This window comes from Astyanax mexicanus, chromosome 2 (genome assembly GCF_023375975.1).
Source record: "Astyanax mexicanus isolate ESR-SI-001 chromosome 2, AstMex3_surface, whole genome shotgun sequence".
Taxonomy (NCBI): domain Eukaryota; kingdom Metazoa; phylum Chordata; class Actinopteri; order Characiformes; family Acestrorhamphidae; genus Astyanax; species Astyanax mexicanus.
This window is the reverse complement of record NC_064409.1, coordinates 47,380,982-47,396,974: the sequence shown is the minus strand read 5'-3', so window position 1 is coordinate 47,396,974 and position 15,993 is coordinate 47,380,982. Positions and strand designations below refer to the sequence as shown.

Genomic DNA, 15,993 nt, shown 5'->3' with positions numbered 1-15,993 from the left:
TATAGATCGATTGGTGCTTTAAGCCCAGTGGTCTTGTTTGGGTTAAACACACACACACACACACACACACACACGAATGTACACACTCTCACAGCACCCAGCTGTGCTCCTGTCTGTAGAGTGTACCCACTAACCACCAGGGAGCCTCCTGTCAGAGTCCTGTATGTGTGTGTGTGTGTGTCTACGTGTGTGTGTGTGTTTGTGTTATGTTGAGTCAAAGAAAGGGCAGTGGGTTATTTCTCTGGTCTGTATCTGCTTTGAACCATCTTCTAACCCTTTAGCACCTCTCTCTCTCTCTCTCTCTTATTTTGTCTATATGTCTCTCTCTCCCAAGGTGGCTTTATTGCCATGACAATTAGTAACTATTGTATTTCCAAAATAGTCTTATTATATGTGTTAAAATTATCTTATAATATATGTATTATAGGGCTGGGCGATATGGCTCTGAAATAATATCACGATATTTCATGGTAATTTCACGATAACGATACTTTTGGCGATACGACAAAACACAGAATTAGAAAAAATATTTAGAATTTTATTATTGCATGCAATATGATATGGCTAACTGAGATATAAAAAAAAGAATTTCATCAGATTTGTAACAGAAGTCAATGATCCAGAAAGTCATGATACTAGTAGTGCACTCCAAATATCTCCATATATCCAGGATTAAAGTCAAATAAATTATACTGGACAGATATAATCTGTCTCTTGTATATATATATATATATATATATATATATAAAATGAGAACCGTGTGATTTTTTCTTTTGGTAAAAACGTCAAAACATAGCACTCTGATGTGATAATTAGTGATTGGTGATATATCACGATATTTCAGGATATAATATCGTTCACGATATACAACATTTTTGGAGATATTTTTATGTACGTTACGATATGGCACACCCCTAATGTATTATAGTATTTAATTTAATCAATGAAATGTAATTTAATTCAAAGAGAGTTTGCTCATAGACATTTACACTTGTCTGTGTACACATTATTTTTTTACACTGAATTTTACTGATCATTGCCGCTAATCAAATAAAACAACATTGTCAGCTCAGCATACAGTAATGCACAGTTTTGCACTCTGTCTTTCACATAATAAAAAAATCTAAATCTAAATCTAAGTGTGCTCTGTGCAGAAGTTGGACACCCAAATCAGTCCATAAGCTCAGATACTGTTGAAACTGTAAATGTTTAAGTTATATACAGTTCATGACACTTTACTGTACCACTTTAAAATAAGACTACATTTAAAAAGGGTTTATGAATTGTTTATAAAGGAGTTTTTTAATGGTTATTAATTAGGTTGCAAATACTTTAAAATCCACCAATAAGCAGTTTATACTATCAAACCTCAGATCTTTCTAGATACAGATCTTACTTGTGTTTTCCATCAATCAGCATTAAAACTGTAATATTAATATATTTGCAGTTATGTTTAACTATTTAATATAAATTAAATGACTAAGTCGAATTAAGTTAAACAAACTTTTTAATTTGTGTGTTTTAACTGCTTATCAAAGATTTTTAAGGCATTTACAACTTGATACCAATCTAATTCGTAAAAAAATTATAAACCCTTTATAAGGGTAGTCTTATTTTAAAGTGGCACCACTTTTACTAACTCTCATCAACCATGAGGCTCCTCAAAGCAGCTGTGTTAAGATGTGGAAATGAATGTAATAGTTATGGACAGGGCAGGGGAATGCTGCAAGAGAGTAGCCAGGTGTTTTGTTTTTAGATTGTGATGTATACAGTGCAGAATGGTTCTACAATTAAGGCAATTCAGGGGAATTGTGGAGGCCATGATGAAAAGGTCTGGAAGAGCGAGAAAACTTTCTGCTCATATGCTGGTAAGAAAGGCAAGTCCACCCCTCATTTAACAGCCAAGAACTTGCATGAAGTTAGTTGAGTAAGGAGTCAGATATTCATGCAAAAAAGCTTGTCTTTGCAGTAATATAGAGAAAGCTTTTGAGTTCTCTATTGAGAATTGACTGTAATATGCTGCTATTGATTTTAATATGCCACAGAACATCTAGAGAAGCCAGAAGAGTTTGGGAAACAAGGGCTGGAAAAGGAACTGCATTTCATGAAAAGAACGCCTTGGGAACTGTGAAGCAGGGGGGTGGATCCATCATGCTTTGAGCTTGTGTTGTCACAGATGGCCTTGGCAATGTTGCGTGTGCGGAGGAAAGAATGGATTCCACAAAATACCAGCAGATCCTGGATATAAATGTCAAACATTTGTCAAAATGTCACAAATTGTGATTAGAACTTAAACAGGCTGTGCAGCAAGATTACCCAAGAATTACTCAGAGACTAGAGACCTTCTGCAAATAAAAAACACTGGAAAAGCTTCCAAATAAAAGAATTTAGCCTCTTAACCTCCAAGCCGATGTTTAAAGAATTGTTTAGCTACAAAAGACATTTGCAAGCTGTAATTTTTGGTGAAGGGGGTCTTAGCAAGTGACTAAATCTGCACAGGACACAGTTATGATTTTATTGTAGAAATGACAGAGTAGCTGTGTATTAGGATAGGCTGAGACTATTTAATGTTTAATTTGCTGCTCTTAACTTTGCATACAAATAGGCCGTTCATGAACATGAGGTTGATCATTTTAGTTTAGATGTTGATTTTAGCCAGTCTTGCGGTTCTGTTCTCTGGTATGCTCTCTGTCTGAGGCACGGACGAATCTATGAGCAGAGAGCAATCAACATTTATTGTGTAGGAAAGAATGCAGTGACCATGGGCGTGGTAGTGGGGGGAAAAGTGGACCTGACTACCCAGGGCCCGAGTAGGGAGAGGGGCCCATGAAAATCCTGATTTTTTTTTCGCTCACTTTCCTTTGTTTACTGGCATGGATAGGGGCCCATTAACATAGAGGGTGTACAGGGCCCAGAATTTGCTGCTACGCCCCTGGCAGTGACCATTAGTACCATCACCTTCACATACACAGAAGATACGAGACTTAAGTGATAAATATTGCTTTATTTCAGTGATTCAATTGAAAATGAAAAACTTATATAGTATATAGATATATCACACGTAGAGCGATCTATTTTAAGCATTTTTTCTTTTATTGTTGTGTGGGCAGTGTGCCAAGTCCTGCTGGAAAATAAAATCTGCCTCTCTATAAAAGTTGTCAGCCGAGGGAAGCATGAAGTGCTGTAAGATTTTGTGGGAAAACACTGGACTAACTTTAGACCTGATAAAACACAGTGGACCAACACCAGCAGATGACATGTCTCTCCAAACCATCACTGATTATCAGTAAATTTTACATTTCATTTGGAAATTAAGGGAGCAGAGTCTAGAGAAAGAGTGGAAAGACACACAGTCCAAACTGCAGGAGCTCTAGTGTGAAGTTTCCACCAATCAGTGATGGCACTTCATGCTTCCCTCTACTGACAACTTTTAGGAAGATGCGTATTTCATTTTCCAGCAGGACTTGGCACACTGCCCACACAGCCAAAAGTACCAATAGGTCTTATATAATATTCTAATTTTCTGAGACACTGATTTTTGGGTTTTCATTGGTTGTAAGCCATAATCATCAACAATGAAAGAAATAAACACTTAAAATAGATCACTCTGTGTGAAAAACATCTATATAATATATAGTTTCACATTTTGAACTGAACTACTAGAATAAAGTAACTTTTCAATGACATTCTCATTTTTTGAGGGGCATTAGTGTATATTTTAATGCAAGTCAAACACAAACAGAAACTGTTCTTTTTACTTGTGATGCTTGTATGCTGTGACCAGTGTGAAACCAGCATCATGAGAAGGTTCGGGGCCATCATGTTTGCCACCCCTGTGCACTCACACAGCTGCAGAAATGCTGTGTTTAATTTTTCTGTGCACTACGATTGAAAATGTGTCGCCAGTCAGTCAGCTTTTTACCTTAGGTGACTCAAACTCAGTCAGAGCGACTGAATGTAGAATGTGTAAAACTAACAAGCCTCATGGAGACTCAGATTAAAGCCTAAACACCACTAACCTGATACACACCGAGCGTACATCTCTCCTGCACACAGGCCTGCATACTGCTGTACTTCTGACCTGGATTGGTCACTCACTGTCCCTCAGATTGTGGCGGGCGTGAACATACTGTTCTGTCAGTGTGCAGTATTCTCTCTCTCTCTCCAGTTTCAGCACTGTAATGTTGAGTCTCATTACATGTGAAGATGAATTGAATGGTAGTGTACAGTTGCGCTGTTTAACATGGCAGGAGGAGAACAGCTACAGACTCGTCCCTCAGGTGGAATAAAGAGCTTGTGACGGCGCTGCTCATGTGTGAGATCAGCATGTGAGCGCTACGGCCGCTCTATGTTGAAAGCAGTGCATGCTGGATCCTCTTTTTCTATAATGTTTCTGGAAGATGACTCTGGAACTGACTCACCAAAGCTAAAGAACTCTTTCTATAACAGCACTCAGTGTGAGGCCTGTGTTGGATCACTTCCTAGAACTGACTAAAATTCACTTTATGTTTTATGATACTGATTAATGAAGTAATATAAGCCACTAAAGTTCATCTTGCCTAGTTAGGATTTTATTACTGGTAAGGGGATTGGTACACTACTAGTGTCAAAGGTCATGGGATAGCAGTATGTGACTTGATCATGAAGTGCTACCTCAGGGAATGGCTTGAGAATGTCCACGCCTGTATACGTTGTGTGGTGTTATCTAGTTTGTAAGGCTGGGCAACAACCTGCACCTTTAAGGTCAGCCTCTCTGGCTGACTCCACCCCTTTTTACTGTGTGTTTTTATTACCGATCAATTGCCTGCCTTTTTTGACAATGATTTTTATCTTGTGTTTTTGGCCTTAAAAAATCGGTCTTAAGTTTGTATCCAAACTATTTTGGTTGATTCTTGATGGTCTGTGATGTAGGCTGTTTTATTTTATATAAAGCTATGGCATGTTAATTAAAAATCACACTAACATGTAACAAATCACACTGTGATTTAGGGGTGTTTGCCACATTATATTGTACACAATTCGTGAATAATATTATACTCTGAAATATCTTGCCACATCACCCACCCCTAATTATCACATCAGGGAACTACTTTTTTACTGTTTTTTTAGCAAAAGAAACTGTTCACTGTTCTCATTTCCCATTATATATCTACTAGAGACAGATTATATCCAGTATTGTAGTCCAGTATCATTTATTTTACTTTAATCATGGATATATGGAGGTATTTGGAGTGCATTATTATTAGCATGACATTCTGGATCATTTACTTCTGTTACAAATCTGATGAAAATCTCAGTTAGGGGTGTGCCATATCATATCATATGTAATAATAAAATGTATTGTTATCGTAAAAAAAAAAAAAACATGAAATATTGTGATATTTTTGTAGGGCCCGGCAAGACAATGGAAACTTTTGGGGGCAGAAATCAGGAAGTACAGATACCCTAGATACACGCCGCATACGAGCTCATTTAAACAACACAGAACTTCAGCTAAATACTTACTTAATACACATACACACATGACCCTGTAAATTGAAAATTATTAAATGTCTGCACATCTGGTTAGAAGTGTCCATGTGAACAGACAAGTGAATCTGCTAGAAATCGCATGTCAGGTCATAGCCATGGCAAAAAGTCATGGGATACAATACAAGTTTCTTTCCCATGACATGCAGCCTATCAGTTTGATATATCACACTCTGTGCTGGATTGTGGACTGTTATAGATACGACCCAAATTGAGCTGTTTTTAATCCAGTATTTTTGAGAGCATTTTGCGGCTCTTCTCATCAGCCATTAAACCATTAAAATTGAATTTATGTTCTCATGTGACTCTACTACTGTATTTGGTTCTGTATGTGTGTGTGTGTGTGTGTGTGTGTGTGTGTTTGTGAAACAGAGTGAGAGAGAGAGAGAGAGAGAGAGGGAAGAGTAACTACTGCCTCTTTCTGAGAAATCGGAAATCCTTATTCAACATCTAATAATAACTCCTCCACCCCACCCACTCAACAACATCCTGCATCTCTCTTTACCCAGAGTGAGAGAGAGAGAGAGAGAGAGAGAGAGAGAGATACAGAGAGAGAGAGAGTGATGCTCAGTGAGGAGAGCAGTGTGTGAGTGTGTGGAGTGAGAGGGGGAGATGCTGTGTGAGATAATGATGAGTGTAGAGCGGGGAGGTTTGGCATGGCCTACAGAGGGGTTTCGCTTTTCCTCTCCTGCTATTGACCAGAATTAGACACAGAGGAAGTAGGAGGAGAAGGGAGGAGGAAGGAAGGAGAATGTTGTGGAAATACAGCCCCTCTCTCTCTCTCTTTCTGTCTTTCTTTCAGTCTGTCTCTTTCTCTTTCAGTCCTTTTCTTAGTCTCTTCCAACATGAAGGAAGATTTTATTGTCAATTTGGTAGCCATATTTTACCGTTTTTAACCTTAACCTTTTACCTTTTAACCTTTTAATCTTTTTAACCTTTTTATTTTGTCTACATTCAGTAAATATTCAATATAAATATATTAACATGCCACATCAATTAATCAATCAATCATGGAGGCTAACCCTTATTTTCAATGTATCCATGCATTAACAAATACAGGGATTGACATGATTAAGAAAATGTAAACTACATTTAATAATTTTAAAATAACAGTAAATAAAAGATAAAAAATAGATAAAAATAAAAATCTAAAATAATAATAATAATAATAATAATAATAATAAAACTTTATTTAAGTTTCAAAGTTCAAATAAAACTACAACTAACCTTTGCATAGTACAATAAAAATACAAACAAATAAATGAATAAAATAAATGAATAATAATATAAATAATACAATAATACAAAACTGTTAATGTCATGTCATGGGACAGAAACTAGTTTAATGTCCCATGACTTTTGTCATGTCCTATAAAAGCTATAGAATGCTGCACCGACCTGCAGCATATATGTGTGGGGCTCCTGCATTGAATGCGGATATAAACACCGGAGTCCCGGAGGAAACCCCCCTGCAGACACAAGGAGGGTATAGAAACTCCACACAGATAAGGTCTTGAACCGTAGACCCCAGAGAGCCTGACATGCTAATCACCCTGCAGGCTGAAGTATCAGTGTGAGATTATCTAGAACTGGGATTTATATTACTGGTAAATAACTGGTAATAATTCTGTGATTTAATCCATTTTAACTTCACATACATGCAGAACTTTCTTGGACCATTATTTCTGGAACGTTACAGGCTAACCTTCCAAGAATCTGTTTAAAATGTTGCTGAATGTTCTTAGAAGGTTTCTTTGTTAACTGGTTCTATTTAAAGGCCAAGGTCCAGGATTTCTGTCACTTCTCAAGGTTGAGCTGAAATGGCAGATCAAAGAACACACATGAGTGCTCTCTCTCACACAAACACACACACACGCACACATACACACACACAGGCACACACAGGTAAACTGCATGTAGCAGTACAGTGGGGGCTTCACGCTTTCCCCTGTGTTTACTGGAGAAATAAATCTCACACATTTATTACTTTTTGCTTACGTCCCTCCCGCTCGATCCTGCCATCCCCCAGCTTCCAGATGTATCCATTAATCATAGTTTGTCAGGCTCCGTCTCTCTTTCTCTCTGTCGGTCTCTCTCTCTCTCTCTCTCACTCTCTCTCACTTTCTCTCTCTCTCTCTCTCTCTCTCTCTCTCTCTCTCTCTCTCTCTCTCTCTCTCTCTATCTATCTCTCTCTCTCTTTCTCCATCATCAGATACAGTGAATAAATATGCAATCACATTGGCAGTGTGTATTTTTATGTGTGACTGTGTGCGTGTGTGTGTGATTGTGTGACTGTGTGTGTGTGTGTGTGTGTGCGTTGCTGTGGGATGCACACACAGCTTCCACACTTCCATTACCAGAGCTGACCCCGAAACCCCTCTCTCCAGACCAGCCTGCCTGACCATCTGATAGAATCACCCCAGCTCTGCCCTCCACTTGCAACACTGTATGTGTGTGTGTGTGTGTGTAGTGTTTGGGTGTGTGGCTGGAGGGGGCGGAGTTTAATTTCTGGTGAAATTGTCTGAAGCGTGAATATAGGTGTATCTGTTTAAGGATGGTGTGTATTTGTGTTAGGGGTTTGCCATATCGAATCATACGTGATAATATAATTATATATTTTTAAACAATTACAAAAATCCACATTGCGATAATAGCTGTGTTTGTATTTACCATGCAGGTTTATGGGTATTTTTGTTTTATTTTTTAGGTTTTATGTATCTATGTTAATGTTTGAAGTTTATATGGCTGCTCTAATTACTTTGCACTTTGGTTTTTGGTGCAATTTTTTTTTATATTTTCTGTAATAACTCTTAACATGATCAGGATGTATCATCAGATATTAAGGGAACATGCTGAGTTTAAGCACTGGCAGCTCTTGTCAGCACAGTTCAGCCAGTATTTTCTTCATTTGAACTGTGTGGTACGTCACAGTAATCTGAGTGGCTTACAGCCCCTGAATCTGGCCATCACCATTCCCCTGGTCCCATTTCCACGCTCAGGGTTGCTAGGCATAAACAACAGCATGCAAACAGTATGCTGCAGCTATGGAAATGGGCAAGCTGGCTTAAGAGACCACTTCAGTTTCATAATCAGTTTCTCTGATTTTGCTATTTATAGGTATATGTTTGAGTAAAATGAACATTGCTGTTTTATTCTATAAACTACGAACGACATTTCTCACAAATTACAAATAAAAATATTGTCATTCAGAGCATTTATATGCAGACAATAATGGCTGAAATAACAAAAAAATACAGAGCTATCAGATCCCAAAAAATAATGCAAAGAAAACAAGTTAATGGTTATATAGTTTTAAGAGTTCAGAAACCCTAGGTTTTTAATCACAGTTTTCATGCATGTTGGCATGTTCTCCTCCACCAGTCTTACACACTGCTTTTGGATAACTTTATGCCACTCCTGGTGCAAGAATTTAAGAAGTTTAGCTTGGTTTGATGGCTTGTGATCATCCATCTTCCTCTTTTGATGATATTCCAGAGGTTTTCAATTTGGTAAAATTAAAGAAACTCATCATTTTTCCAGATCTGTATATTTTAAAGGTTTTTAGCCTTGCTATAAAATGTTTATCAACTTTTTAAAGATTGTATTTCTCTCAGCCAGCCCTGGATGTTCTCTCACACTGTGTGTGTGTGTGTTCTCAGGCTCGGTGGCACTGAGTGTGTTCCTGGTGTCGTTGGCAGTAACAGTGTGTGCTGTTTGGCTGGTGGCGCTATGTGGCGTCTGTGGCTGGTGTCAACGCAAGCTGGTGAGTTGAACATGCACGCACACACACACACACACACACACTTGAATTTTCTCCCAAAACACACTCATGATCTTGCACTGACTGTAACCCATATACACAGCAGTAGGACTGTAAACTCTGCACACACACACATGCACACACACATGCATGCACATATCGAGTGTTATAGGACAGATCCTAGTCCCTATACTCAGCACTGCCATCACACATAGTATTTTTCCCTTTTTTGCAACCCATCCCCCCCCCCACACACACACACACATGCACACACACACGCACACACACACACTAGTGACACACACTCAGCAAGCCTTTCTTCTGCACAGGCAAACACTGTCACTATGGATTACATTGAAAGGCTTGGAGTTGCACTGCAGTCCGCGGCTTACGTAACCCTCTTTGGTTCACCATGTGCGCAATCAGGCAGCATGCGCATAAGTGTGCAGGCACACTTAGCATTCTTTCTGTGAGCACCAATTAGCGGAGGCCGATGTAACAACACCTTAACATTTTCACTTTACATCATGTCACCATAGACTGGCGCAGGCCCGTACCTCTAGTAGGTGCCTCTAGTGTTTCCAGAACAAGTTCATTTACAACAACAGCAGTTATAATGAGCCTTATTGTACCAATTAATCCTCAAATGCTTTCTGCTTAAGCAATAATACACAAGAGGGAGTGCTATAACTTGTAATATTGGCCGAGTGCCGCAGATCTGCACAGCAGTGCCAATATTACCCGTTATAGCACGAAACTCGAATGTGCGATTATACCAGATCTGTTTGGTTATTAAAATAGTTTTGTAGCTGCACTGTTTGGCTTGTAAGCGCTGCATCGTTGCTAGGTTACCTATATGTGGCGCAGTAATACATGGAGAACTTCGCTTACAGTGCATTACCGGCTGGTAATGGCACTCATAAGAACACCTCTCAGCCAATCACATTGCAGAGTCGGAACTTACTGTGGTATAATAAACATTATCTACACTGGCCCCTTAACTCTAACCAACTCTTAACAAAGGCCTACAAATCCAAAAGTGGACATGCCCCTCTATACCTGACAGCAGTGGTCATTTCCTGATCACTATCAAGAGCCCTTCAAGCTTCAAATATGGCTTTGCTTGACCTACCATAACTTAAGATGTCTGAAAGACCATCATCTAAACTGAAGGAACAGGCTTAAATGCTTTACAAATGCACCAACATTATTAAACGCTTGTGATTGAACTAATGTCTTACTTTTCTCTACTTACTATCTAAATACTTAACACAATTCATAAAGTCATATACCAAAACTGCCTCATATAAGTACCTCATATATCCTGCAAAATGAAGCACCAAAAGCAACCAAAACTACAGGGGTTGGACAATGAAACTGAAACAGCTGTCATTTTAGTGTGGGAGGTTTCATGGCTAAATTGGAGCAGCCTTGTGGCCAGTCTTCATTAACTGCACATTGCACCAGTAAGAGCAGTAAGAGTGTGAAGGTTCAGTTAGCAGGGTAAGAGCACAGTTTTGCTTAAAATATTGCAATGCACACAACATTATGGGAGGCATACCAGAGTTCAAAAGAGGACAAATTGTTGGTGCACGTCTTGCTGGAGCATCTGTGACCAAGACAGCAAGTCTTTGTGATGTATCAAGAGCCACGGTATCCAGGGTAATGTCAGCATACCACCAAGAAGGACCAACCACATCCAACAGGATTAACTGTGGATTCAAGAGGAAGCTGTCTAAAAGGGATGTTCTGGTGCTAACCCGGATTGCATCCTGTACATATAGCATTATGAAAATCAAACATTTGCACTAAATAGAACACACTTCATTCATGTTATCAGAATTTTGTCTAACCAACAACACACTGTCTACACCCTGCATTTTATAATTAAAAAAGTTTGGGCACCCCTGATACTTTTTTATGATTTTTCTTTATAACTCATTGATTGGTCAGCTCAGTAATTTTAATTAAATATATCATGTAGCAGATGAACACAGTGATATTTAAGAAGTGATATGAAGGTTATAGGATTTACAGAAAAGGTGCAATAACTCTTTAAACTAAATTAGGCAGGTGCTGGTCTGTTGTACTGTATATGGCAGTCTCTCAGCTTGTTGTATCTTTGTATTCAGGCCTGTTCACTCTAGCTGAGGATATTGTTTTGCGTAAACAGTGAATCTCTTTTAGAAGCTGCTCTGGATTTGAGCGTCTGCTAGAAAACACAAATTTTAATGTAAATATAAATGGGCATTTTCATTACAACTGTTGGGAGGTTGGACGACATGTACGGAGCGCTGGCCCAAATCCCATTCAATCTAATTAGAAACTGTAGCCCAGTACACTCTGAGCTATCAGACACTAACCAAATAAATAAATCATTTCTAATTGCGTTCTACTTTTCTCTATTAATAACGTGTTGCTTCACTGAGGCACTGTTGCTGCAGTTACTCATTATGTAATGAATGTGAGCTCAAAATTTATTTCATACATTTCTATTATGTTAGTGTCAAAAACTCACATATTACAACAAATTATAACAGAACAACAATCATAAGCTGTTATTAGGGGTGAGAGGGAGTTAATTGGGGTTTAGTATAAGTTTGATACAACAGGATAAAGCACATAATAACCACAAATAACATGAAACTAATCCAGGTATGTTGTACAAGTTACCAATACAGTTTGTTTCACGTAGTGTTGTATCCTCCCTGCTTTTAATAATAATGTGTGTGAGTGCCTACACACTAGTGGTAGACATATTCATAAGCTGGTCTTCTCAGTCAGAAAGACGTGTGCATGACTGGAGCAGAGACAGAGTTTGTGCAGTTTGAAATATATAATCAGAAAAGAAGATAACTGGACCATTTAATAGGACATTTTGTTGATTTTGGCTGGTGATGGACACATAAAGAGACAAGCAGAGAGCATCCATGAATATAAAGAAGCAGTTGTTGATCCAGCCATCAATCTGTTTAGGGAACTCCACCACAATAAATAAAAAAACTTTCTTTGGATTTTTATTGGATTCTCTTTCTCGTCTGTTTTGTGACAGAAGTATTTCAACGCTTTCACGTGTAGAGAGTAAGTGTCTCACTCTATACACTTGTATATATCTCTCTCCTGATTCTTCATCTTTTACTGTTTTTAACTTTGGATTTAAATAAACTAAAAATAGAAAAATGATATCATTAATATTTTAGCTTTAACATATTACGTGAATATATTAAATCATGGTGGATTTGTGTGTGTATGTGTGTTTACACTTCACTTTTAAGTAACTAACCCTTTCAAACCCCAAACAAAATAAAGGTACACTGCTCCATTGTATGTGGGAATGCTCTTAAATACAGTGTAATTCACATAGTGTCACTGATCATTGACAAAGATGTTCCTCTTAGTCCTAAACTTTGCATTTTTTAATTATTTCCAGATGATTTGAAAATTCATAAAAAGGAATCCTCCCTGATTAACTTATGTCTTGCTGAAGCCAAACGGGTAAAAGCACAATCCTGGAAAAAAGAGGAGGGCCCTGGTATACCACAGTGGATAAGAGGAATGACTTAAAATCTTGCATTGGTAAAAATAACCTATTTTAATAAGGGCAAAATGAAGGAATTTAGGGAGATCTGGGAGGTTTTCCTGAAGTTTCTTGAAAAGGGGGAGCTTGCTGATGTTGATGACTGATAATTGAAAGACTTGTACCGGTATTTTGATATGATAGATATAGCTAGACGGCGAACTAAATAAGCCTAAAGAGGAACACCACAAAAGACCTGGACATTGCTGCAGTGTAACAACTCTGCAAAGAGAGAACTATGAACATTTTGTACCCTTATTATACTTTTTTTTCTTTTCCTTTTGGTGTGTGATGTTGGTAAGCTGTAAACTTTTTTTTTATAAAATACTGCTCCAATTTCTTCTGTCATTTTGAAAATCGAGTAAAGATATTGTTTAAAGAAAAAAAAACTTTCACACCCTTCGTTAGTCACAGTGGACATCATGTAGTTTCTTTTTTCGAATGTTTTGTTGCCCAGAACACTATTTGAGTCCTGTTGTCCATCAGATTAGTTCATAAACCAGCCAATGAAACAGTAGCTCAGACATTAGAGCATGTCAAAACTACAGAACAAATAAGGCAAAGTAATGCAAACTAATTTCTAAATCAATTCTTTGTGATTTATAACACTTTTTATCATGTTAAGGAATAACAAAATGCTAAAAAAATACTTACTTAGATTTATTTTTCTATAGATTTTATATTATATATATACATATATATATATATATATATATATATATATATATATATATATATATATATATATATATGTATATATATACAGTATATATATATATATATATATTATGATAGTAGTGTCATTTTTGTGTGCATTACAGACAGAAAACAGCATTCGTATATTTTTCCATCACTGGAACGTAATTCAGGTCTGAAGGGGTTAACACACAGACTGTGTAAAGTACTGTAGGGTGCTGCTATACAGCACTGGAGTGGAAAAAAACTAGGTGTACATGTTTGTCCAAAGTAAATGAAAGGAGCTGTAATGGTCCAAACTGTGCAAAGTGCAAACCGAAACATGAATTATGTGCTTCATTGCACCAATGCTACATTCAATCAGTCAGGAAAAAACATAGCGCATCCAACAAGAATGAACGCTTCCATGAACGCTTTTTACACACTGATCTGTTACTACAAAAAGTGTTATTGTAGCTCCTATCTAACATCAGATTTAAATCAGGAGAACAAATGGTCATCCACACCTTTTCCATTCTGCTGATAAAATGGCCACTAGGACGCAAGTGGAAAGAGACCAGTATGAATTTGTGCATGTAACATATGTAACATATGTGCATATGTGTGATGTTTACAGTAAACAGGATTAATAAGAGCTTGTCTTTGTGTGTGTGTGTGTGTGTGTGTGTGTGTGTGTGAGTGGGTAGTGTTTGACCACTCTGCGCTCAGCCTCTGTCGGTGCTAATTAGGCAGTATGAAATGTGATTGATTAAAAGGAGGCGGCTGCTCGTTAGGCAGATCGAGTGGAGCATCTTCACTCGCACGTTTGGAGTCGCTCACTTCGTTCAGAGCTAATTGATTCCCGCTTCATTCCATGCTTGTACCACAAGCAGGAAATGCGGGTCAATCATTCGGACGGATGTGTGTGTGGGAAGGCCATGCGGGACTGTGTGTGTGTGTGTGTGTGTGTGTGTGAGAATGAGTGAGTGAAAAATTGGCAAAAGCAGTGTGGCTGTGGGACTGAGGCGTAAAAATCAGAAAGTGCTTTGCTTCATACGGGCTAAACGCGGCGTGCTGTATTGTACCTGTGTGACATGTCAGCTCTGTCTAAAGAGCTTTGCTCTGACATGCAGCTGACCCAGACCCAGAGCACTGCTGTGCTTTGCAGGAGCTTTACTGCTGCAGGACCTCAGGAGCTGAGGCTCTGTAGTTAAACACAGTCGAGGTGACAAAAAAAATAGTATATTTCTTTAATTTGCTACAGTAGCTATATCAATTGCCAAACATCTAAATTTAAGCTTCAGGCAGTTAGAAATACTGTTGTTTTAAATAATTTTATTTCTATTTCTCCCGATTTTCTATCAAATCATCTAGGCAGTTTGTCCCACCCACTCAGCTGCTTGTCAGCTTTTAGTCAGCTGTATATTTCCTATCACTAGTGATGCCACAACACAAGAAGTTTTAGAAATGCCTCAGATGTAGAAGTGTTCAAATCCAGGTTAAAAACTCTACTTTTTTCTTGTGCTTTTAACTAAAACACTTTACTTCTCTGCATTTTTATTTTTATCTCATCTTATTATCTTATTTTCCTTGCCTTTTTCTTATTGTTGTTTTAAAATGTTATTTTAACAATTTTTCTTTTAATTGTTTTAATGTTTTTATTTCTTATGTAAAGCACTTTGAATTGCCAAGGTATGAAAAGTGCTATATAAATAAATTTGCCTTGCCTTGCCTTACCACTTAGCACACAGTAAGTTTGAAATACTTGTGTTTTTTTCATGTCTCTTTTGTAGCATGTTGCCAAAACCTTCACTTTTTATAAAAATCCTTAGGGGTGCTGTCGTTTTCTGAAGTTTGCAGTTATGACTTAATGATTTGGTGCTGTTGTCGGACATGAAGCTACTCTGTTCAGCATTATTTTTACATGATACACCTTTTTGCACAAATACAGAATCATATTGATGTGTGTAATAAGCTCATGTGCTAAAAGCACAAGTTAGTTAACAGTTTACACTACATAAAAAACTAAATCTTAGCAAAGTGAAATGATCAAATTTCACATTTTTCTGTGATAAGATTTTTTAAGTATAAGATTATTTATCTTATTTTTGGAATAATCTTAATCAGTCTTGCTTTGAGTTTTCACCTTATTTAAAGTTACTTAAAATAAAAAATAAAAACAAAACTCACCAGACAAGTTATTTTAACTCTTATGTCCAAATAATCGGCTCTTAAGCCAAACAATCGATGATTTATGCTTGATTCTGGTCTTACTTCACTCATTTTGAGACTTTGAGATTGCTTATTTTGAGAAGTTATTTAAAAAAAAATTTGCATATCCTATTGGCAGATCTTTTTGATTAGTATAAGCTTATACGTCTCAATTTACATGTATTTTGTATATTTTTTGCCAATGGATTTGTTGCAGTCTCTGGATCTGTGTCATATTCAT

The 15,993-nt window shown here is 37.5% G+C and overlaps 1 protein-coding gene across 1 annotated transcript in view; it reads left to right on the top strand.

The window, feature by feature from the left end:
• The window catches only part of syt7a (synaptotagmin VIIa), a 235,351-nt gene that overhangs the window by 84,170 nt on the left and 135,188 nt on the right, over positions 1-15,993 (top strand). The window contains exon 2 of the mRNA XM_007235122.4: positions 9,189-9,292. Coding sequence (XP_007235184.4) covers positions 9,189-9,292 — 104 coding nt within the window. The remainder of the gene's footprint in view (positions 1-9,188; positions 9,293-15,993) is intronic.